Genomic DNA, 23,853 nt, shown 5'->3' on the forward strand with positions numbered 1-23,853 from the left:
AAGCCCATTAGTTTGAGAATAAGAGTAGCCTCAAGGGTCCATTTTACTAACCTGCTTAAAGGCTGATGAGCTTAGCTCTAGCTAGTTCAGCGTTAATAACTATGAAATGTACACAAGTTGATGAAACTGAACTGAACTAAAGAAGGCAAAGAATTGAAATCTTGAGAGGAACAGATAAGGAGAAGCTAATGAAACATTTATTTCTCTTCAACCTGGCTCTCACCTCTTCTTTTTTGCATTCACCCCCAACCATTTCTTTTCCTACAGAAGATTGCTTAGTCCTGTGATTTGCCAAGAAAAATGTCCATAGATTGTGTGATTGTGTGTATGTATATGTGCATGAGTCTATGAGTGTGTGAATGTGAGGAGAGAGAGAGAGAGAGAGAGAAACTCTAAAGAGTGAAAATCAGGTAGATAGAATGTTGAGACACATCGCTGGGACAGTCAGATTCAGCATGCCAAGACTTCACTGAGAACAGGGTAATGGATAAAATCTAGAGATTAGAGTGGAATATCTCACTTCTTTAGAATTCTAAGGTGGACAGACCACCATTTTTATGGCATTCTGGTAAGGAAAGTGACTGAAGTACCATCCTCATTTTACAGAAAAGTGTCAGAGAGAAGTTCAATGACTTTTCCAAGGTCATATAGCTAACCTAGGTCAGAGAGAGGACTAAAAGTCATTTCTTCTTTTTCTGTGTCTGGATCTCTTTCCATCAGTCTACCCTGTTTTGATAATGATTCAGGCACAGAAACTCAACTTGCATGAGTTGAACTAGACTTTTTCCAAGGAGTTGTTTCATGGGGGTAGGTACTTCCTTTCAAGCCTAATTTCAAGGCTCTCTGCTTGTGGGTCTGTCCTACTATGGAGCACAACCATATCCAGATGCACCATCTGCAGGCTCCACTTATTCAATCATTTTTGTATATATGTATGCCTCTAACTATCTCTATCTCCTTAAGGAGGGATTGATCACTGCACATAACTGAATTTGTATGAAGTCCATTAGCTCCTGGTTTAGTTTCTACCTAGGCATGCCTATATTTACACATTCATGGACAGAGTCAGAGGGCAACTGTGGGGCACAATGGATAGAGTGCTGGGCCTGGAGTCGGGAATACTCATCTCCCTGACTTCAAATCTGGCCTCAGACACTTACTAGTTATTTGATCCTGGGCAAGTCACTTAACCCTGTTTGCCTCAGTTCTTAATCTGTAAAATGAGCTGCAGATGAAAATGGCAAATCACTCCAGTATCTTTGCCAAGAAAATCCCAAATGATGTCAGGAAGAGTCAGACATGACTGAACAACATATGCAGTTGTATATGAGTTTGTAGAGGAGTCTGAGAGTGGGTATGAAAGATTGTACATTTCTGTGGAAGGGTAAAGATGTATTTACTTATATTTGTTCTCCCAGTCAGCCCAATGATTGACATATAGTAAGTACTGCTTTAAAATGTTTTGGTTTTCATTCATGCATTCATTCACTCATTTGTGCATAGAATGTATCTATCTGAATATCTCTAGATTTGTATAGAAGAAACTTTGTATATGTCTATGTTTAAATGAATGACATAGCCACATAAGTGTCCCCTTTCTCAGCCTGGTCTTAGTGCCTGTGTTCCCCTCTGATCTCTACCAGGTGAAATCTTATCCCTCCATCAAGGGTCAGTTCAAATGCCACCCCCTCCATGTAGTTTTCTTTGAAAACCGCCACCAAAAATGATCTAGTCTTCTTATAGGACTTTGTACTTAGAGTGCATGCTTCCACACTACAATGCATCATATCTATGTCACATCTCTGCAGTAAGAACAAAAATTCATGGATGAAAAGCCATAATTATATTCAACTCTGTATTAATGCAATGTTATTAGTAGGATCAGAGCACCCAGATATTGTATTAAATTAACAGTGGTGTACATTTCAATGGCAATTGACAGTTTATGAGATATTTTTTTTCACAGCAATCCTGTGGGTAAAGTAATTCAATTTTACAAGAATTTGTGAAGCACCTACTAAGCACCAGGCATTGTACCATTTGCTATGGATACAAAGACAAAATGAAAGAGTCTCTTCCCTCAAGAAGCTTAGTTCTAAGACGGTGGAGAGATAGAGTAGCATGTATAAATATGAATGAATATAAAATATATGCAAAATAATTGGTATGAGGAAGGCATATGACAGGAAGCTTGTTAATGATAGAACAGATATTCTAAAGATCACATAATAGAAGGGTAAAGAAAAGTGGGATATAAACACTAGAAGAATGGGGATGACAAGAATGGTTTTGAGGGAGTAGTGAGTGATTTTCATGGAAAGGAGTTTTGGCTATGACAATATTTTCTAAGGAGATCCATATAGTATTAGATTACCAAGCCCTTCAAAGAATTGAAGATAATTATTATTCTAATTCAATAAATTTTATTCATAAGTTTTGTTTTGAACTTAACTCATTTTTTTCATGCATTTTCATCCCAGAATGTTACACCATATATCAAAGTATATTTTAAAGAAAAGAGAAATGTTAAATAATAAAATGGATCGATACAAATTTGAAAATATATGCAATTTTTGGACCCTCATATGTCTGGAAAGGAAATGAGTGAAGTGTCTATTCATATCTTTTCTTTAGCTCCATGCTTATTTTTTATAATTTTGCAAGAGAGAGTTTCAACTTTTATGGTAGTTATTTACATTGTTGTGATTATTATGTATATTGTTTTCTTCCACCTAATTACTTGGAACAAAGATAATATTATTTTGAAGTCATTGTAGAAGAGATAGGGTATGTCAAAAGGTCAGATATCTAGTACCTCTTCCTGTCTTATGTTCAAAGCAAAGGTGGTAGATTACTAGGGTCAGGCTGGTAATAGAGGTACTTCATCCAGGTAAGTTTTGCCTAATCCACACACAAATATTGAATAGATTCTCTCCCCTAGATAACCCAGGAAGGTCTTTCCTTCCATTCTTGGATTGGTGATCAACATAATTTGAAATAAGTGGCAGAACATATATCACAGTTCCTGATCATATAATGAAGACAGGGGTTAGCAGTGTCCTGGAGTAATGTAAGTAATACCCCATTTTATTGATGTGAAAGTTGAGGCTAGTGAAAGGAGGCTAATTATCATGGTAGTAATGTTTTCAGAATCAGTATTTATCATTTTTCTTGATAACTCTGAGTAGTTCTTTCCATTTCCACAAAGCTAGTTGTACTATGATCTACTCATATAAAAACAGACCAGTTTCCACACATGAGTAGTGACATTTAGAGATGGATGCTCACATGCAAATGTCTGGAAGTTAGTGTATATTTGGATTATTTGCATAAATTAAAATATGTAAATATATCTATAGAATATGTTTATCTGCTATTATGTCCTTATATGCTTAGGAAATTTTTGTGTGAGTGTATGTTTGTAGAGAGTGCATTTAAAAGGAATGATGATTTGAGGGAGTATTACCCCAGTATGACACACTTCTAAATTACTGGGAATTTCTGTTGCTTTTGCCACTTCTCTGACAGCATTAAATTGCAGAAATGAACATTGGAGTCAGTGCCCTACAGATTAAAGTCTTTAAGTCCTTGTGTCTAAATTCTAGGTACTACTTAACATTTTTTTTCCTTTATTATATTGTATTTTAATTTATGGAATAAAACACGCATTTTTGCTTGACAGTACAAAAAAGATGATTGCACATGAAACTGCAAATCTTTTCTGCATGACTTGCTAGTTCTTTTAAATATACACCAAATTATCATGTGAATTTCTTTTTATTTTCTTTTTTTTCCTTTCCTCCTCTCTCCCTGCCCTAGAGATGGCCACCATTAGACACAAATAAGTATGTGTGTGTGTGTGTGTGTGTGCACACATATACATATATACTATATAAATACATTCATATATGTATATATAATTATTCTATATATACTTCTGTTTGTCAATTCTTTCTCTGGATACAGATAGCATCTTTCTTCATATGTCCATTATGGTTCATTTGGGTATTTATAAGAGTCAAAATAACTTGTTAGCTCAAAGTTGTTTTTAAAACAATTTTGCTATTACTGTATACAATGTTCTCTTGGTTCTGCTCTTTTCATTCTTCATTATTTTCTGTAAGTCTTCCTATGTTTTTTTTCTAAGGTCATTGAGCTTATTATTTTTATAGCACAATAGAGTTCCATCACAATCACATACCACAACCTGTTCAGTGATTCCCCAATTAATGGCCATTCCTGAAATTTCACATTCTTTGCCACCACAAAGAGAGCTTCTATAAACATTTTAGAGCATATAGGCTCTTTTCCTTTGTCCATAATCATCTTTGGAAACAGGGTAAGTAGTGTTATTGCTGGATCAAAGGGTATGGGTAGTTTAACAATTCTTTGGACATAATTTCAGATTGCTTTCTAAAATGGTTAGATTGGTTCACAATTGCAACAACAATGAATTAGTGTCCCAATTTTTCCATAACCCCTCAAATATTTCTTACTTTCTCCTTCTATTATTTTATTCAATCTGATAGGTGTAAAATGATATCTCAAAGTTGTTTTAATTTGCATTTCTCTAATCAAAAGAGATTTAGAGTATTTTTCATATGGCTAAAAATTGTTTTGATTTCTTCATTGGAAAACTGCCTGTTCATATCCTTTGACCATTTTTCATTTGGGAAATGACTTGCACTCTTATAGATTTGACAAAGTTCTTTATATATTTTAGATATGAGACCTTCATCTAAGAACATATCTATAAAATTTTGCCCCTATTTTCTTTCTTTCTAATCTTGGCTCCATTTATTTGATTTGCACATGAACTTTTAAAATTTAATATAATCAAAATTATCCATTTTCCACCCAACTTTGCTCTCTATTTTTTGTTTATTCACAAATTGTTTGCAAGTCCATAAATCTGATAAATAATATGTTCCATTTTCTAATTTTCTTGTAAAAATCTCTCTTTATATTTAGGACATGTATCCATTTTGACCTCATTGTGGTAAATAGTGTAAGATATTGGTCTATACACAGCTTCTACCATACTGCTTTCTAGTTTTCCCAACAATTTTTTACCAAATAACAAATTCTTATTGAATATTAACTCTTAAGAGTACTGATTTGCTATTTGTATCCCCATTTTTTCAGACAAACAAACCAAAAACAATAAAGGGAGTTACCGTATTTGAGAAACCCAAAGAGGTAAGGGGTAAAGTCAAGGTGAAAAACCTTTTGTGTCCCTTTCTGCCCTGACTTAACTGTACCTTTCTACCTAACCCACAAGAGAACATTCTTTCACTTAAGGAGCTACCTCCTAAGCAGATTAACCTCTTGCTGGTGATACCATGCCTAACTTGAATGCCTCTCATACAAATCATCACAGTTTTTTGCTGACGGGTATACCAGGAATGCCAGAGAAGAACTCTTGGATGGCATTCCCACTGGGACTACTCTACACTCTCACTCTTCTTGGCAATGGGACCATCTTATCCATTATCAAGATGGATTGAAGCCTCCATGAACCCATGTACTATTTCCTCTCCATCTTGGCATTGACTGATGTGGGTCTCTGTGTTTCCACCTTGCCCACTATGCTTAGCATTTTCTGGTTCAATGCTCCTGAAATTCCTTTTGATGACTGTATTACTCAGATGTTCTTTATACATGTATTTGGAATCATGGAATCTGGAGTGCTGGTGTCCATGGCCTTTGATCGCTTTGTAGCCATTCGAGATCCATTGCGTTATGCTTCCATCCTCACCTCTCGGGTCATTGGCAAGATTGGAGTAGCTGTCCTTGCCCGTGCCATCTGTGTGGTCTTCCCTGTGCCCTTTCTTATCAAGCGACTGCCTTTCTGTTACTCTAATGTCCTCTCCCATTCTTACTGCCTTCACCAGGATATCATGCGACTTGCCTGTGCTAGCACACGTGTCAATAGCTTGTATGGCCTTATTGTAGTCATCTTTACTTTGGGGTTGGATGTCCTTATCATTCTATTCTCTTATGTGCTTATCTTGAAGACTGTACTGGGCATTGCTTCATGGGCTGAGCGGCTCAAGGCCTTCAATACCTGCCTCTCTCACATCTGTGCCTTGTTGCTCTTGTACATACCCTTCATTGGTGCCACCATGATCCATCGCTTTGGCAAGCACCTGTCACCCATTGTTCACACACTGATGGCCAATGTGTATCTGCTACTCCCACCTGTATTTAACCCCATCATTTACAGTATAAAAACTAGGCAGATCCGTACAAGGATAGTCCAAATATTCTTTAGGAGAAAGGGCAGGGTTTAGTGGATGCTTGGGCTGGGAGGAAGTTAAGTGATAATCACCAAGGAAAGTGTACAAAGAGGGTAAGGAAGGCAATAGGCATTTATATCATGCCTACTATGTGTTAGGCACTGCACTAAGTGCTTTATAAATATTATATCACATGATCTTCACAGCATCCTTAAAAAGTGGGTGCTGTTATATCCATTTTATAGCTGAGGAAAATAAAACAGAGTCTAAGTGAGTTGCCCAGGGTCACACAGATAGTAAAGGTCTGAGACCAGATTTCAATTCATGTCTTTTTCACTCTAGGCCAAGTACTGTATTGTCTGTGCCACCTACTTACCCCTAGATATTTCTAATAAATAATAGTGAAACCATTGGATGGTCTTCATCACTGAAAAAAAAGGACACATAGATTGCCATCAGAATTTAGGGTGCATTATATGTCATCCTGTTATCATAGGATTTACATATCATTTCACAGTTGTAAAGGTCTTCCACGTACATGCTCCCATGTGATTTCCATAGATTTGTAGATTCCTACAATTGAAAGGATTATTATTTAGTTCTCTAGATCAGCTAATGCTCAAAGAATAAACTCTATAAAGAATATCCCTGAAAGGAATAATCCAGTCTGTGCTTGAAGAATCCCAATGATGCTGTGAAGCAGACAGAATAAGGATAATTATTCTAGTATTACAAATGAGCAAATTGAGAAAGTGACAAGTGAAGTGACTCATACCTCTAGTGAATGGAAAAGATAGAATTTACATAAAAATATTCTGACTTCATATCCAGTATACTTATAAAAACCATATTGCAATGTCCCAATGAACTCATTTTTCAGTTGAAGGCACTGACACACACACATACACACACACATGCACACACAAACACTCACGCATGTATATATACATATATGTTAATATGTATATGAATCTATATTCCTATGTACACATGTGTGCATGATATGTAATATATCTGTATATATGTGAATTATAGAAATGTGTACATACATACAATGTACATGTTCACACATGTGTACGCTACATTGGAGATGAACATCATTAGAACCTTCCATATTATTTGTTAAATTAATAAACTCTATTAATTTTTAGAATTATTACTGATGCAGTGGAATGCTTACCTAATTTGCAGTCAGAAGACCTGTGTTTGAATCTTGGCTTTGCTTCTTATACCTTAAACCTTACAACCTTGGGCAAGTTGCTTGAACCCTAAGTTCCCTTGTCTATAAAACAAAAACATTTGACTAAATGATCTTCAGAAGACTTCCAGCTCTGAATCTCATGAACCAATGATCTGGCTTGTGAACTCATTGTTATAAATTACATTAGACATGGGGTCAAGAAGTATTCCCGATAGTAGGGGGGCAGAGCCAAGATGGCGGAGGGAAATCAGTGACTTGCTACAGCTCTCCCCCAAACCCCTCCAAATACCTATAAAATGACTCTAAACAAATTCTAAAGCAGCAGAACCCACAAAAAGACAGGGTAAAACAAATTTCCAGCCAAAGATGACCTGGATGGTTGATTGGAAAAGTATATCGCACCAGGCAGGGAGAGGAGCACAATGCGGTGTGGGCATGCAGGCCGCAGCGATCCTGGAGCAGGCCTCAGAGGACTGAATCACAGGCAGCTGTGATGGTTTTCAGACTTCTCAACCCACGAATGCCAAAGACAACTTAGAAGGTCAGTGGGAAAAGTCTGTGACTGCGGTGAGAGAAGGAGCTAGGTCTCAGCCACCCCTGGGGCCCTGGTTGTTTCCTGACCTTCCAACCCACAGACTGAGGGGGAATCAAGTGGCTGATCAGAGGGGGATTGCAGGGATCTCTTTGCCAGTGCTAAGGCAGGAATCTCTTGCTTTTCCGGTGCTTGGATCTGGGTCACAGTTCTGAGGGGCGGTCCTGGGGTGAGGAGGAATGCTGGTGTGGTGAAGCTTATTGTGGTGGTGGAGAGAAAACACCTCACCCCTTATCATAGCACCTTGGAAGAGCTGAAAATTTTCAGGTCCCTAGAAGTATCTCTGAAAACAGCTGTACAAACCCCGAAGCTTGGGACAGTACATTCTCCACATTGGAAACAGACTCTTACCTTAACAAAGAGTTTAAAACTCAAGTAATTGGTTGGAATCATGAGCAAGCAGTGCAAAAAGAGTCAGACTATATGATCTTACTTTGGTGACAAAGAAGATCAAAACATACAACTAGAAGAAGGCAACAAAGCCAAAGCTCCTACATCCAAAGCCTCAAAGAAAAATATAAATCAGTCCCAGGCCTTGGAAGAGCTCAAAAGGGATTTTGAGAAGCAAATACGAGAAGTAGAGGAAAAACTGAGAGTTTTGCAAGAAAATCATGAAAAACAAGTCAATAGCTTGCTAAAGGAGACCCCAAAAATACTGAAGAAAATAATACCTTAAAAAACAGCCTAACTCAAATGGCAAAAGAGGTCCAAAAAGCCAATGAGGAGAAGTATGCCCTAAAAAGCAAAATTGGCCAAATGGAAAAGGAAGTCCAAAAGGCTACTGAAGAAAATACTTCCTTAAAAATTAGAATAGAGCAATTGGAAGCTAGTGACTTTATGAGAAATCAAGAGACTGTAAAACAAATCCAAAAGAATGAAAAATTAGAAAATAATGTGAAATATCTCATTAGAAAAACAACTGACCTGGAAAATAGATCCAGGAGAGAGAATTTAAAAATTATTGGACTATCTGAAAGCCATGATCAAAAAAAGAGCCTAGACATCATCTTTCAAGAAATGATCCAGGAAAACTGCCCTGATATTTTAGAACCAGAGGGCAAAATAGAAATTGAAAGAATCCACTGAGCTCCTCCTAAAAGAGATCCCCAAAGGAAAACTCCTAGGAATATTGTAGCCAACTTCCAGAGTTCCCAGGTCAAGGAGAAAATATTACAAGCAGCCAGAAAGAAACAATTCAAGTATTGTGGAAACACAATCAGGACAACACAAGATTTAGCTGCTTCTACATTAAGGGACCGCAGGGCATGACATATAATATTCTGGAGGGCAAAGGAATTAGGACCACAACCAAGAATCTCCTATCCAACAAAATTGAGTATAATCCTGCAGGGGGAAAATGGTCATTCAGTGAAATAGAGGATTTTCAAGCATTCTTGATGAAAAGACCAGAGCTGAATAGAAAATTTGATTCTCAAATACAAGATTCAAGTGGAACATGAAGAGGTAAATAGGAAAGAGAAAATCATAAGAGACTTATTATGGTTGAACTGTTTATATTCCTGCATGGAAAGATGATATTTGTAACTCATGAGACCTTTGTCAGTCTTAGGGTAGTTGGAGGGGAAAAAGTTATATGCATGTATATATAGATATAGATAGATAGAAAGATAGATAGATAGATAGATAGATAGATAGATAGATAGATAGATAGAGGGCACAGGGTCAGTTGAAAATGAAGGGGTCACATCTGTAGAATAAAATGAAGGGGTGAAAGGATTATACTAGGAGAAGGAGAAAGGGAGAGGTAGAACGGGGCAAATTATCTCACAAAAAAAAAACGGAAAAGAAAAGGCTCTTACAGTGGAGGGGAAATGGGGGAAGGTGAGAGGGAATGAGTGAATCTTATTCTCATAGAATTTGACTTAAGGAGGGAATAACATACACACTCAATTGGGTATGGAAATTTGTCTTACCCTACAGGAAAATGGGGAGGGGGAAGAGGACGAGAGAGTAGGGGGATGATAGAGAGGAGGGCAGAGTGGGAAAGGGGGTAATCAGAAGCAAGTACTTCTGAGGAGAGACAGGGTCAAAAGAAAGAATAGGATAAATGGGGGAAGTGGGATAGGATTAAGGGAAATAGAGTTAGTTTTTCACAGCATGTCTACTATGAAAGTGTTTTGCATAACTGCACATATATAACCCATATTTAGTTGCTTGCCTTATCAATAAAGGTGGATGGGGAGGGAGGAAGGGAGAAAATTTGAAACCCAAAGTTTTAAAAACACATGTTTAAAAAAAAGTTTTCACTTGCAACTGGGAAATAAGAAATACAGGAAATGGGGTACAGAAATCCATCCTGCCCTACAGGAAAATTGAAGGGGAATGGGATAAGAGAAGGGGGGAGAGATGGAAAGGAAGGCAGACTAGGGGAAGGGGTATTCAGAATGCATGCCATCTTGGGGTGGGGGGAGGGGCGAGATGGGATGAAAATTTGGAACTCAAAATCTTGTGGAAGTAAATGTTGAAAACAAAAAAAAAATAAAAATTACCATAAAAATAAAAAGGAATAACAAAAACAAAACAAAAACAAAAAAAGAAGTATTCCCTGTCATTGTTGATTGATGCACTGTATGGTTGAATCCTTGGACTTCTTTTTAGAAGAGGAGAAGAGAAATCAGTAAAGGGTTAAAAAAATATGTGCAGAGAAGGATAAAAGTATTTTATTCTTAGGCATTAATCAGATTAAAAACTCCTGTGATCAAAGGTGGAAATAGAAGAATAGGAGAAATCTGGTTTTGTAATTGTTGATGAAGTGATTCTTTTTCTCTTCACCTCTGGTCATTTGTTTCCTTTGAAGGTCTGTGTGTGGTGGTAAAAGCTAGCTTTCATTCATTTACTATGCTCAGCCAAGATGAAGAATCAGTAATGATCTTCTGTAAGAACTAATAAACTGCCACCTGATTATTCTTCATTCCAATTATGTTCCATGCTTTCCCATCTCTATGTTTTTGTTCATGTCAGTCCCCCTTGCAGGAATGTCTCGATCCATTTTTATAGGCTGATATCCTACTCATTCTTTAAGACCCAGATTAAAGACCACCTATGATATAAAAACTTTTTTTAAATTTCCCCATATTAAAGGTATATTTTTCCTCGTAGACCTCACTCACATAGCATTTTGCTTGAACCTGTTTTATGCGATTGCTTTGTTCTGTGTTTGTGATACAGTCTTTTGACAGACAATGAACTCCATGACTACAGACATATCATCATTAACCTTAGTTCTTTCTCAATCATAGGCAGTTATAAAATACATATTTAATGGCATTAAATTTTGTCCACAAGAAAACAATTTTTCAAATGGTATAAATCTATCAAGGATTTGTTTGGGAATGACTGTATTAATTATATCCTATAAGATTTAAATGTTTGCTACATCTTTTGATGTTTAAATTAACTTTTTAAAAGTGAATTCTTCATCCACAATTCAAGAAGCACATGGAAGCCAAAATAAGTTAATAGAATCATAGCTTGCTGAATGGGTGAATGAATGAATGGATGAGTGAATGGATGAATGAAAATCCATGTATTAAGAAAACTTCTTTGGTTTAATGGGGGCAGGAATAAACATTTATATGGTTCCTTCTATATGCCAGGAACTGTACTCAGCACTTAACAATATTATCTCATTTGATATGCATAGCAATTCTGCAATGTAGATGCTCTTATTATCTCCATTTTACCACTGAGGAAATGGAAGCAAATAGAGGTTTAAGTGACTTATCCAGGGGAACACAGCTGATGTCTAAGGTTGAATTTATATTCAGGTGTTCCTGACTCTAGGCCCAGATACTCTAACCATTGTCCCAAAAAGCTGAGTGGAGAGCTGGTCCCAAAATTAGAAAGAGGTGGGTTTCAGTTCTACCTCTCAGTGCTCTGGGCAGCATTCTGGGCTATATTGTGCTGAGAAGACGCAACTATGCATTGTTAAAGAAGTTTCCTCATCTAGGATATTTGACTAAGTATAAAACTCAAGACTGCATAGATTTTGTTGTACCTCCCACAAGGCAGAACTAGGAGCAAAGTATGAAAGTTTGAAAGTGACAGGAAGATTGCAATTTCCATATAAAGTAAAACTTTGTAACTATTATAGTTGTCGCAAAGTGGAACAGCTTGCTTTAAGAGATAGTGAATTCCCAATCATTTTAGGTGTTCAGGTAGAGATTAGGTGATCCTTTGATTGGTCAGGATGTTTTAACTAACTGAGTATGGGGCTAAGGAAGAGAGAAGAGTCGAAGATAACTTTGAAGTTCAAAGCCTCATTGATTGCAAGGATTATAGTATTGTGGGAAAAGGGGGCAAAAGTTGGGGATAAATTAGGTTTTTAGGTTTTAGGGAGTATGTAAGGGATTTGGTATGATTCTTATGCCCCTAAAAGATAAGCAGGGGTGAGCTGACAAATGTTTACCAACCTTCTCTCCAATAAATCTTTTAAATACTTTTAAGTTTAATATTCATTACTTAATTTTATCCATCATTTTCTTAAATTTAGACAATAAATAAAACAATATATCAAGTTGTGGTTTTTATGGTTTCCTAATTTCTAAGGTATAAGTGCTCACACTAAAAATTTAAAAATTGGCTTTTAAGAGTCAATTTGAGGTGGCTCCAGCATATTACTGAAAAATAAAGTTGAAATCATAGGTAGCAATGGAGATGTGGGGCTGAGGTGTTTAAGGGGCTTTTGAAGTGAACTGTCAGCATCATAAGTGTTCTAAAATTCTGTAGTAAAAACAAAATAAGTGAACAGCTAGAGCTACCCAGTATTGAAGGTTAGCCGGGTGGCAATAACAGCTGGCCAAGGGGAGAGGAATTCAAGGATGAAGAATTGAAGTGTCTGAGGATAAGGTGAGGAGTAGGTATAAAGGAAAATGAGCCCAAACAGGCTACTCCATGAAACCTTCCTTATCTCATTTAGCCTGCACGGATTTCATATTTTCTTGTGTGTGTAGGTTATATCCCCTAGACTAGGAACGTAAACTGTTTGAGACAACTTTTCATTTTTGTCTTTGCATCTTCAGCACCTAGAATGATTCCCAACATGAAGTGTGATCTCAATAACTACTTTCATACCTTGAAGTTCTAAAGCATTTTTATTATACAGTAGTACTCATAGAAACACTCTATACTGAAACCATAGAAATCACTTTATGCTGCCTTGGACTTGTCTCTAATGCTTGTACCTTTTCTTCTTTACTAGGCTGTTAAGAGGGAGGCAGGTGGAAGGGACTCTTTCCCAGTTGCTTTTTGGACTACATGTTCTCTGAGATCCTTTCCAGCTCTGAGATTCAATGATTGAGGAGATCCTTAGTGGTCTCTTATGTTATGCAAATAAATCTGGGCATAGTAGAAATTCACTACATACCAGTAATAAAATATATGTTTTTAATTTTTGAAGTTGACTTTTATATGCATCAGTCGGTTTTGTTCTTATGGAAAGGGTAATCTGAAATAAGTAGAAAAGGTGCCCTGTCCAGAGTTAATGAGCCCCATTGTGAAAAACTTGGCCATAGGACTCAACAATAAGGATCTTGAGTTCCTGCTGCTTTTTTCCTCCTATGTGAAAAGAAAACATAAATGTATTCCCTTCATGCCCTCTTCCACCAAGCATATACATTTGGGATGTGAATAATCTCTCTCTCTCTCACTCACTCACTCTCTGTCTCTGTCACACACACACACACACACACACACACACACACACAATATGTGTACTGTACTCTTTCCTCACATAATTCTCTTATAATTTCTTATTTCCTTCAAAGATCAATTCAGGTGCCAATTTATACATAAGACTTTTCCCAACCCAGCTAATACCTTGAGCCTAACTCTAACACTTACTTTGCATTTATTTTGTGTAGAATTTGATGTCTATATGTCACACCCCCCCCTTATAGAATGTAAGCTCATTTAGGGCAAGGAATGTTTTATTTTTTTGTTGCATACCCTAACTAGCATAGTGCCTTTTACAGAGAGAGAAATTATTAAATACTTTTTGATTGATTATTGATTGCCTCTATTCCCAGTAGAAATCATACAATAAGATATGTGAGAAAAATAATAAAAAAAAACTTTATTCTTCACAGTCATAATTGCTATTTATAGGAGTGGAAATCTCTCCTCCCTTATCCTTAGCATGGACGGTCCTAAACCTGCACGGTGATCTTTGTCCGGGTAAATATCTGGATAATCTTCCTTCGGATCTCCTTGGTCTTCACAGTATAGACTACAGGGTTTAGCACAGGGGGAACAAGGAGGTAGGCATTGGCCATGAGGGTGTGAGTCAGAGGGGATAGATGCTTCCCAAAGCGATGAATAACAGAAACACCAATAAGTGGCACATAGAAGATGAGCACAGCACAGATATGGGAAACACAAGTGTTGAGTGCTTTTAGCTGACCCTCTCCAGATGCAATGGACAATACTGTGCACAGGATAAATGCATAGGAAAGGAGGATAGAGAGTGAATCTGAGCCTTTAGTGAAAATGACAGCAATAAGACCATAAAGGCTATTGACACAAGTGCTGGCACAGGCAAGGCGCATGACATCCTGGTGGAGACAAAAGGAATGGGATAGGACATTGGAATGGTAGAAAGGGAGCCGCTTGATGAGAAAGGGCACAGGAAACACCACACAGACAGCCCGTGTGAGGATAGCAGCCCCTATTCTACAGACTACACCACCTGTAAGGATGGTGCCATATCTCAGTGGGTTCCGTATGGCTACAACTCTGTCAAAGGCCATGGCCACCAGCACACCAGACTCAATGGCTGAGAAAGTATGAATGAAGTACATCTGGACCAGGCAAGCATCAAAGGCAATGACTTTATAATTAAACCAGAAGATTCCTAGTGTGGAAGGCAAAGTGCAGAGGGCCAAGCCCAGGTCTGCCAGTGCCAACATGCACAGGAAGTAGTACATGGGAATGTGTAGGGATGATTCAGATTTGATGGTAGAGATGATGATGCCATTGCCCAAGATAGCAATAACATAGATGAAACCCAGTGGGAATGCCATCCAATAATACTCTTTCTCTAGTCCAGGGATTCCTGTCAGGACAAAGTAGAGGTGCTGGAAGAAGGATTGATTGGTGGCCGATACGGGCAGGGCCAGTAAAGAGGAAACTCTTGGAACATACTCAGCAGCAAACTCCTGAAAAATGGTGCAGAAATAAAGGTGTGGGTAGGACACATCTGGGCATGTGTTAAGATGTCAGTGTCATTCTGGGCACTGTGATCCATCACCAAGAATGTTGATCTCCCGGGTCCAGATCCAGCTGACTGAGGGAAGGGCAGTCAGGGTGGGTATGACTTTTGAATACCAGTCCACTGAGTGGAGGTTTGGGGAACTCAGGTCATGGTCACTGTCAATCATGTTCACCAAAAAGTATGTAAACCCAGAAGATTTTGTTAAGTACTTATAGACATAGGACATAGGATTCATTTACCTTTGGGGTGGGGGTGGAGTTGGGGGAAAGTGAAGAAGACAGAGAAGGGGAGAGAAATGAGGAAAGTGACTTTCCCTGAGAGTAAATCAAATGGACCAGATTTCATAGTATGAAGCCTTTACTGATCACTACCATCTGCTAGAGCTTCCTCCCTATATTACTTTATAATTGTTTTACATATATATATATAGATAGATAGATAGATGTATGTGTATATGTGTGTATGTATACATATATACATATATACATACATACACATGCATCATGTGCAAGTCCTTGTAGGGGTATGTTTGGAGGGTATGAGTGTGATTGTGTGGGTGTGGGTATGGGTGGGTGTGCATGACTGTGCACAAGCTCTTTAGTGCAATAGTCTATAAGCTCCTTGAGAGTAGGGAAAGTCTTATTTTTTACTTTCATCCAGTGGCCAACATTTTTCCTGACTTTCATCAACTCCTTTTAATTGCCCTAGTAAAGATAAATTTCTCAGAAAATATAAGTATCAATTTCCCATTGGAATATAAACAGTTTGATCTTATTGACTCCTTTATGATTTTTGTTTCCTGTTTGCCTTTTGATAAAAGTTTCTCTTGAGTCTTGTATTTAAAAGTGAAATTTTCTATTCAGTTCTGCTTTTTTCATCAGGAATGCTTGAAAGTTCTTTATTTTATTAAATATCTATATTTCTCCCTTAAAGATTATATTCAGTATTGTACAGTGAAAAGAGACTTGACTCTGGAGTAATGGGAGTTCAGTTCAAAATATATCTCTGAAGTTAATTATCTATGTGACCATTGAAGAGTACTTAATGTTCCTGTTCATCAGTTTCTTTTTTTTTGGTAGATGTAATAGGGCTTAGAAATGATAAGATACTGTGCTCAGCCCAAGGTCTCTGGGGGAATAATGTACTGATTATATGGAGAAGGGGCATCAGAGACTGTTGATCTCAGTCTCTCACCCTCTAAAAACCTCATCGTCTGAATGAAACCCCTTGGTTTATAGTCACTGGAGATCCTCTGGACCCCTATTTAATGCATCTGGGTCTCTTTAGCAAGCCCTAGCCTTTTGTAGCAACAGAACAATTACTGACAACATTTCACTCGAGCTCTTTTTAGAACACTTGAGTGGCTGTCATGTGGTCATTACTCTGCATTTAGTTTGTCCATTTAAGGGTTAGAACAGCCTAGGGTTTGATGAAAATAAGAATTGGCACCTCTGACTTGATGGATTTGAGGGAGACTTGGGAAACAAAAATATCCCTCTTTTCTTCAGTAAAGAAAAGAATCTGTTTGGTATGTCATTCTGTCTGATGTTCTTAAGCTTGACTTTTCATCTAAGTAACCCCCATCCCCACATCCCTCAACTATAGTCCCAACACCTGAGCTATCCTACAAAGGATTTAAGCAACATTTACTTCTTGGCTTTAGAAGCTACTGCAAAGCATCTCCAGGCTCTTTGGCTGTCTGGTTTTTAGTTTACTTTTAGTATGGGTCAATCTGGATGAGAATCTCATAAAAAATTTGAAATGGATGCTACTGGTGTTAGTAGAGAGAGTGTCTACTCTGAGGAAATTCGGGACCTTTAAAAGTATCTAAATGGTCAGCTGGTTCTACTTTATAGATTGGCTAGTTCTTTCCTGAGTGATTCTCCTGTTTTCAACAAGATGCTCTGGTCCTGCCCAAGCCTCTCAACTATTCCTCTCAGCCACCGTTCCTTTTCATTTACTGTCACTATGTGGTTATTCTTACCTTTCTAGTAAGGGTTTATTGGCATCCTCCAGTTAATTTAAGAACTAAGAATAATAAACTATTTCTTTTAATTGCTTTTTTTTCTGGAAAGAAAACAAAATTTTTATGTAAGCAAAGCAGGGTGTAAAGCAAAGGAAGAGGAAGAGAAGAGAAAGAAATGGGAAAAGAAAGAAAGGGAAGAAAAGGAAGGGAAAAAAGGAAATGTGGAAGGGAGAAAGGGAAGAGAAGGGAAAGGAAGAAGAAGAAGAAGAAGAGAAAAGGGTGATAGAAGGGATGAAAAAAGGAAACCTCAGTTAGAGTATAGGTCTATCTTCAGAAATATGTGCTCTATACATTCTGCCTACATTGCTTATATGGCCTCCCTCCCCACCACCACATCCTGATAGAGGCATGGTTCACAAAGAAGACTTTTCCCAAGCACTAGGACCCCTAACAACCTTTACTACTTTGTACAGAAAAATTATACATTGTAAGTGGGAGGTAATTTCAAATGGAAGGTAGCAACAGCAGGGATCAGGCAAGAGAGAAAGAAATGAGGCAGGAGAAAAAGTTCAAAGGAACTCTTGTCATCCCTTACAAAACAGCTATACTTGACAAAATGGGGGGGGGATTCCCTGTATTCCCAAGACAAAACATCAAATTGTACCCTAGAAATCTAGGAATGCTTATCTGCATATTATTTTACATATAATAATAACCCTTTTATTTGAATAGTGCCTCTCTTTTTTAAAGAATAATTTGAACACCCATTACTTCATTAGAGCTTTATAATAACTACATGAGCAGCTGAGCAGGGATTCTTAAGTTTTTTTCTGAGCCTCAAATAAGCCGAGGGACATATTTAAATACTCACAGTGCATTAGCGAGCTGAGGAGAGCTGGAATTAAAACCTAGGTCTCTTTCCCTGGATTTCTCCCATCCCTCCCCACAGTCTCCCTCAAACTAAAAAGCCCACTTACATGCCATTAATAGCAGGAATAGGAAATGAAACTGCTTACTTGGCATGGTTAGCAGTGAAAACTTCATATTCCTGGAGAAGCAGTCTCCACCTCCTTGCATGAGAAAAAATGTAGGATCTGAGGCAGCAGGGAACAATTCCATTTCCTTCTCTTCATTTCCCTTCAATTCACTTCATTCAACAAATATTTATTGCAAGTCTCCCAGTTGTCAAGATTTTGTGCTCATTACTCTTGCAATGTTCAATTTCCATTAAAATAATATCTTTCAGGGCAGGGTAACAGAGCATCATGTACACAGATGAGTAAACATAAACCAAATGTAAAATACATTTACTTTTTGAAGGCAAGGGTTAATAGCTGGGAATCAGGAAGAGATTCTGGTAGGAGATGGCACTTGAGCTAAACTTTAAAGAGTACTAGAGATTTCAAAAAGTTGAAATTATGTAGGATATTATTCTAGGTCTGGAAGACAGCTTGGGCAAAGGTACAGAGGTAGGAGATATAATATCATGTATGGGGAACATCAAGTAAAAAATTTGCATCAACAAAGCAGAGCAGGATGAACCTGTGAAATGGTCATAGATACAGGTTAGAATACTTGAACTGGAGAACTTATGGGTCATCTCATCCTAGTCTTTCATTTTAGAGGTGAAACATGAGGTACCAGTGAAGTGACTTGTCCATCATCAAACCGTGTGTGCATCACACCCTTTGGTGTTATGAAATAGTTACTTACATAACATGATTTCAGGAATATCAGGAAGGTCTGCCATTGAATTCTTTTACCATCTGAAATTCCTTTAAGAGATGTCATTCTACATTCAGATAAGGTTTAAATTGCAACTTCCCCTCTGGCTCAGTGACACAGACAGTGACAGTGTGTCATTAAGTGATATCTGAGAAACTTTTGTTGATTTAGCTTTGCCCTGAGAAAGGGGTAGAATGTATGATGGCAGAGAAGGACCTAAGATGACATAGTTTATGGAATGAAACAGAGTGAACACAGAGCCTGAGACTCCAGCACAGTATTCTTATAAATATACCTAAACATACTTAATTCTTCCATGAAAGGTGAAGACTCACATTAATTCCCAGGCTTGCCATTCTTCTTGTTGAGGGTGAGGTGTTAGCTACTCTGAATATGGCAGGAGAGAAGAGAGTGTATGCCTGGTGTCGAGTCAAGGCTAGATAAATCTCTGGAAGAGAAGATTGTCTTTCTGGAAAAGAAATTTAGATGATGGGAGGGAAGGAAACCATGGCATTAAATTTCTTGGCAGAGGGAGAAAAAGGAGAATTCGATCACATACACAACCAATGTCAGTGTTGAAATCGCACTGCCTTTTAAGCTAACCTTGGCCCCAACTAGCCCTGTGACTCACCTGGTTTCCCAGATTGGAATTGGATTCCGGCTTGGAGGGTCCAGCTGGAAAAACCCTTGGACCTCGGGGAGGCCCACTCTGGCAGCAAAAGCTGTAAGATTGGAGCTTTTATTTTATTATCAATCTAGGCCCTCCCCAGGCAATTCTTTTATCTTTAAAGTCCCTAAAGAGGCCTGGCGCCTCTAGGGCTGTCCCAAATGAGTTCTTTCAACCTTGGGGAGCCAGCCAGGGGAAGGCTAGGAGGACAGTTGAAACTCTTGGAATATGTCATTCCATTCAAATTCTAGACTAGATGCCTCTGGACTTGCTTTCAGCTCTATCCACAATTCCCTAGAAAGTAACTTCAAATTCTTGTAGGGAATTGGTATAGTAGATAGGATGCTGCACCTGGAGATAGGGTGCTGGACCCAGTAGATAAGGTGATAGAGTCAGGAAAGCCTGAGTTCAAATCCAGCTTTAGACAATTCCAAATGACTCATGATGAAAAAACGCTTCCTACCTGCTGAGAGAGAAATAAGGAACTCTGAGTGCAGATCGAAGCATATTTTTTCCACTTTATTTTGTTTACTTCCCCTCCACCCCACAACATGACTAATATGGATAAATGTTTAGCATAACTTCATATGTATAATGGGCATTATATTTCCTGCTTTCTCCATGAGTGGGGGAGGGGTGGAGGAAAGGAGAAAATTTTGAATTGAAAGATTGAAAAATTTAAAAACATCCCAGACTTAGACAGTAACTTGTGACCCTGGGCAAGTCACTTGATCTCTGTCTGCATCAGTTTCTTTATTTGTAAAATGGGGATAATAATAGCATCTACCTCACAGAGGTGTTGGGGAGATCAAATGAGTTAATATTTGTAAAGCATTTAGCTCAGTGCCTGGCACATATTAGATGCCTAATGAATTTGCCAGGCAAAAACTCTGTAATTTTAACAACAGAGACCTGTTCAGTTTGGAGTCTCTAATAAAGATTGTCTTCTATTTGAAAATGAATTTTCTTTCACCTAGTCTACTCCTCTCTTAATCCCTATAGGTAGAGTCTACATATATAGATTTCTCACTATGATATATGTATATATGCACACACATATACATATATACACATACACACAGATGCATACAAATTTAGGTACTTATATACACACATACATGTACATTTGTATATGTATACCTATGTATATTACAAATAAAATTTCATTTTGATTTTCAAATATATCTTTTAGTGATTCTTGATTATAGATCAATGCTTTTTAACCTTTTGTGCATCACAGACCATGTTGACAGTCTGGTGAAACCTATGGACCTCTTTTCAGAATATCTTTTAAATAATTGAGGAACATAGTGAATTTCAGTTAAATGTTAGTGAGAATAAAGATGTAATTTTTCTTTTCTAATCTAAAGTCATGGAACCACTGACATTTATCTATGGACCCATTGGAGATTTATGGACTACAGGTTATGAACTCAATATTTAAATATAAATTGAACAAGAAATGTTTATGGTTTTAGTATTTAGTGCTGATAAGCCCTACTTTTTCTCAACCCTTACAATTGTTTAAAAATGGGTTTGCACAAGTTACAGACCTTGATTTATGAAATTAGGCTCTGAAAAAATAAAAGCACTGAGATTTGTATTGTTTTATGAAAGTAAAAGGAAGTTTGTTAGGGAAATGTTCCTTCTCTCTGTTGATAATTTCAAATTTATCCTATGGATAGCTTATTTGTACATATTTGCTTGCATGTTATCTCTCCCACTAGACTGTTAGCTATTTGAAAACAGGGACAGTCTTTTTACATTTCTTTGTGTCCCCAGCCTTTAGCATAGTCCCTGAATTCATAGTAGGTGCTTAATAAATATATATTTAGCCTTTGCCCCCAGCTGAAGACACGTCCCGCTCCCGGCGCACAGGCACGCACCGCGCACACTCCCTGGCCAGTCAGCTGAAGGCCAAGCGGAGGAGGCCGGACCAAGACGAGATTCACCGGGACCTGCGGCCAGATAGCGCCACCTGCCGGCCCCAGCCCAACACCGAGCCGGACCCCGACCTGCCTGGAGGCGGCCACCACCGCTGCCCGGCCTGCGCGAGGTACTTCATTGATACCGCCAGACAGAAGAATCGTTTGAAGTCCAAAGATCACCAAAGAAAGCTGAAGCAACTGACAGTAGAACCCTACGGTCAGGAAGAAGCAGGGCAGGCAGCAGGCATGGGCTCTTACATGCCCCCTAGGTGGTTGGCAGTGCCCACAGATGTATCCACTGAGATATCTGATATGGAGGTGGCCAGCTGATGCTGCCCAAAGGCAGAGGAAGCCACTATTGGACCATGCTAGGCTGGGCTGACGGGCCTGTATCTCTCCCCCAACACTCAGAGCAGAATCTTCTTACTCTTTACCAATAAAAGAGCTAAGCTGCTAAAATATACACACACACTGCTAAATAAACACACACAGATGGGCAAGTCCCTTCCTCTCTCTAGACTTCAGTTTCCCCTCAATAAAATTAAAAACAAAAGTTAGACTAGGTCATGTCTAAGACAAAGAAGTAAAGTCAAGTGACTTGCCCAAGATCTCTCAAGGAGTAAGTGGCAGAGACAAAGTTTTCTAACTCCCAATTTAGCACTTCTTTCATAGTATATCTCTGCTTCATAGTGGCTTAAAACATCTCCAGGTTCACTTTCCATCAAAAAATGTACATACCAAGAAAACAAAGTAATTTTTATTAGTGTAGTGGAAAGAGTGCTGGTTTAGAGTCAAAAGAAATTAGTTCAAATCTTGGCTTTGCCAATTACTGCCTTTAACACATTGGATAAGTAATGTAAGATGTTTAGGCCTCACTTTCCTCACCTACAAAATTAGGGGGTTGGACTAGATGCTTCAGAAGTTTCTTTCAGCTCTAAATCTATGATCCTAGGAACCTCAGTTCCTTCCTTCAAACCTTTCCTGATCCATAGCAGTCAAAATCAGTCTTTCTATTTTAGGCCTTCCATCTTCATTTGCACCTCTCTGACACTCATATTAGATATTATTTGGTCTTTCATTATTTGCATATGTTATATCCCCTTCTTAGATTAAGTTTCATGAGAGTAGGGAACTGTATATTATATTGTATTATGTTCCTGTTCCAGTACCTGCCTGGTGTTACAGTGCTTTTTAAATATTGAGTACTTACAGGATTATTGACTCAGATTTAGAGCCTAAAAACACAGAGCTGATTTAGTGCAATCCTCTGTTGCTACAGATGAAGAAACTGAGATCACAGTCATTAAGTGATTTCTCCAAGATTTCACAGCTGGGGTTCAAACCAATGTCCTCTGACTCCATAGCTTAGTTAGAGCCAAGATGGTGGAGTAAAGGCAGGCACTCACTGGAGTTCTCCCAAAGTCCTCTCCAAACAACTTTAAAATAACTCCTCAAAACAAATTTTGGAGAGGCAGAACTAACAAAAGGATGAGGTGAAACAATTTTCCAGCCCAAGGCAACTCAGAAAGTCATCAGGAAAGGTCTGATTCACTGGGGTGAGAGTGAAACTCAGCCTAATATTGGCTGAACCCAACAAGCTAGCAGCAGGTCTTAGGGGTGACCAAATCTACAGAGGTGAATTCTCGAGCTTTTAGTGCACAGATGGTAAAAGTGTTAGATAACTGGTTGTAAAGAGATTACAGGGAATCCTTTGTGGCACTGGGTGTAGGACTATGTTGCATTTCCCATATGTGGTTCCAGGTTGCAATTCCAGGGCAAGGAGGAGCACTAGCAGGAGTGGGGTCCCTTGTCACAGTTCTGGGATGGGAAAAATGTTTCTGGTCACTCACAGAACAGAGCATAGGCCAGGAGATGAATGACCGCAGCTCTCCTTAGATCATGCCATCTTGAAAAAACAGAAAATATACAGACCCTCAGAACTAGATCTGAAAACAACAGGATAAAAAATCTAAAGCTTGGATCAATGCCTCTTCCACCCCTGGAGCAAAGTCCAATGTTAAGATAAAGTCAAAAGTCAAGAAATAGTCTTGAAAAATGATCAAAAAAAGAACCTGACCATAGAAAGTTATTATGGTGACTGAAGAGATCAAAACATAACCTCAGAAGAAAACTAAATTGAAACAGCTACATGCAAAGCCTCAAAGAAAAAAATATGAATTGGTCTCAAGCCCAAAAAGAACTCTTGAAATAGCTCAAAAAAATAAAATAAAATAAAATAAGAGAGGTAGGGAAAGTTGGGAAGAGAAATGAGAGTAATGCAAGAAAATCAAGAAAAAAAAATCA

General features: G+C 38.2%; 2 protein-coding genes and 1 pseudogene across 2 annotated transcripts; 2 read left to right on the forward strand and 1 right to left on the reverse strand.

Moving 5' to 3' along the window:
• The first annotated feature begins 5,342 nt into the window (after window positions 1-5,342).
• LOC114032071 (olfactory receptor 51H1-like) lies at window positions 5,343-6,293 on the forward strand. The gene is given in 1 exon segment (XM_027847274.1): window positions 5,343-6,293. A coding segment is annotated over 1 exon segment (951 nt).
• A 7,906-nt stretch (window positions 6,294-14,199) lies between these two features.
• LOC114032072 (olfactory receptor 51H1-like) lies at window positions 14,200-15,429 on the reverse strand. Its single transcript, XM_027847275.1, has 2 exons — window positions 15,300-15,429; window positions 14,200-15,248 (listed from the first exon to the last, which is right to left on the reverse strand). Exons 1-2 carry the CDS (start codon window positions 15,427-15,429, stop codon window positions 14,200-14,202), a joined length of 1,179 nt encoding a protein of 392 aa, XP_027703076.1.
• Window positions 15,430-15,801: 372 nt separating this feature from the next.
• LOC114032073 lies at window positions 15,802-21,879 on the forward strand (annotated as a pseudogene).
• The last annotated feature ends 1,974 nt before the right edge of the window (window positions 21,880-23,853 follow it).

The sequence above is a fragment of the Vombatus ursinus genome, unplaced genomic scaffold (genome assembly GCF_900497805.2).
Source record: "Vombatus ursinus unplaced genomic scaffold, bare-nosed wombat genome assembly UNPS02015397.1, whole genome shotgun sequence".
In the NCBI taxonomy this organism is placed as follows: Eukaryota; Metazoa; Chordata; class Mammalia; order Diprotodontia; family Vombatidae; genus Vombatus; species Vombatus ursinus.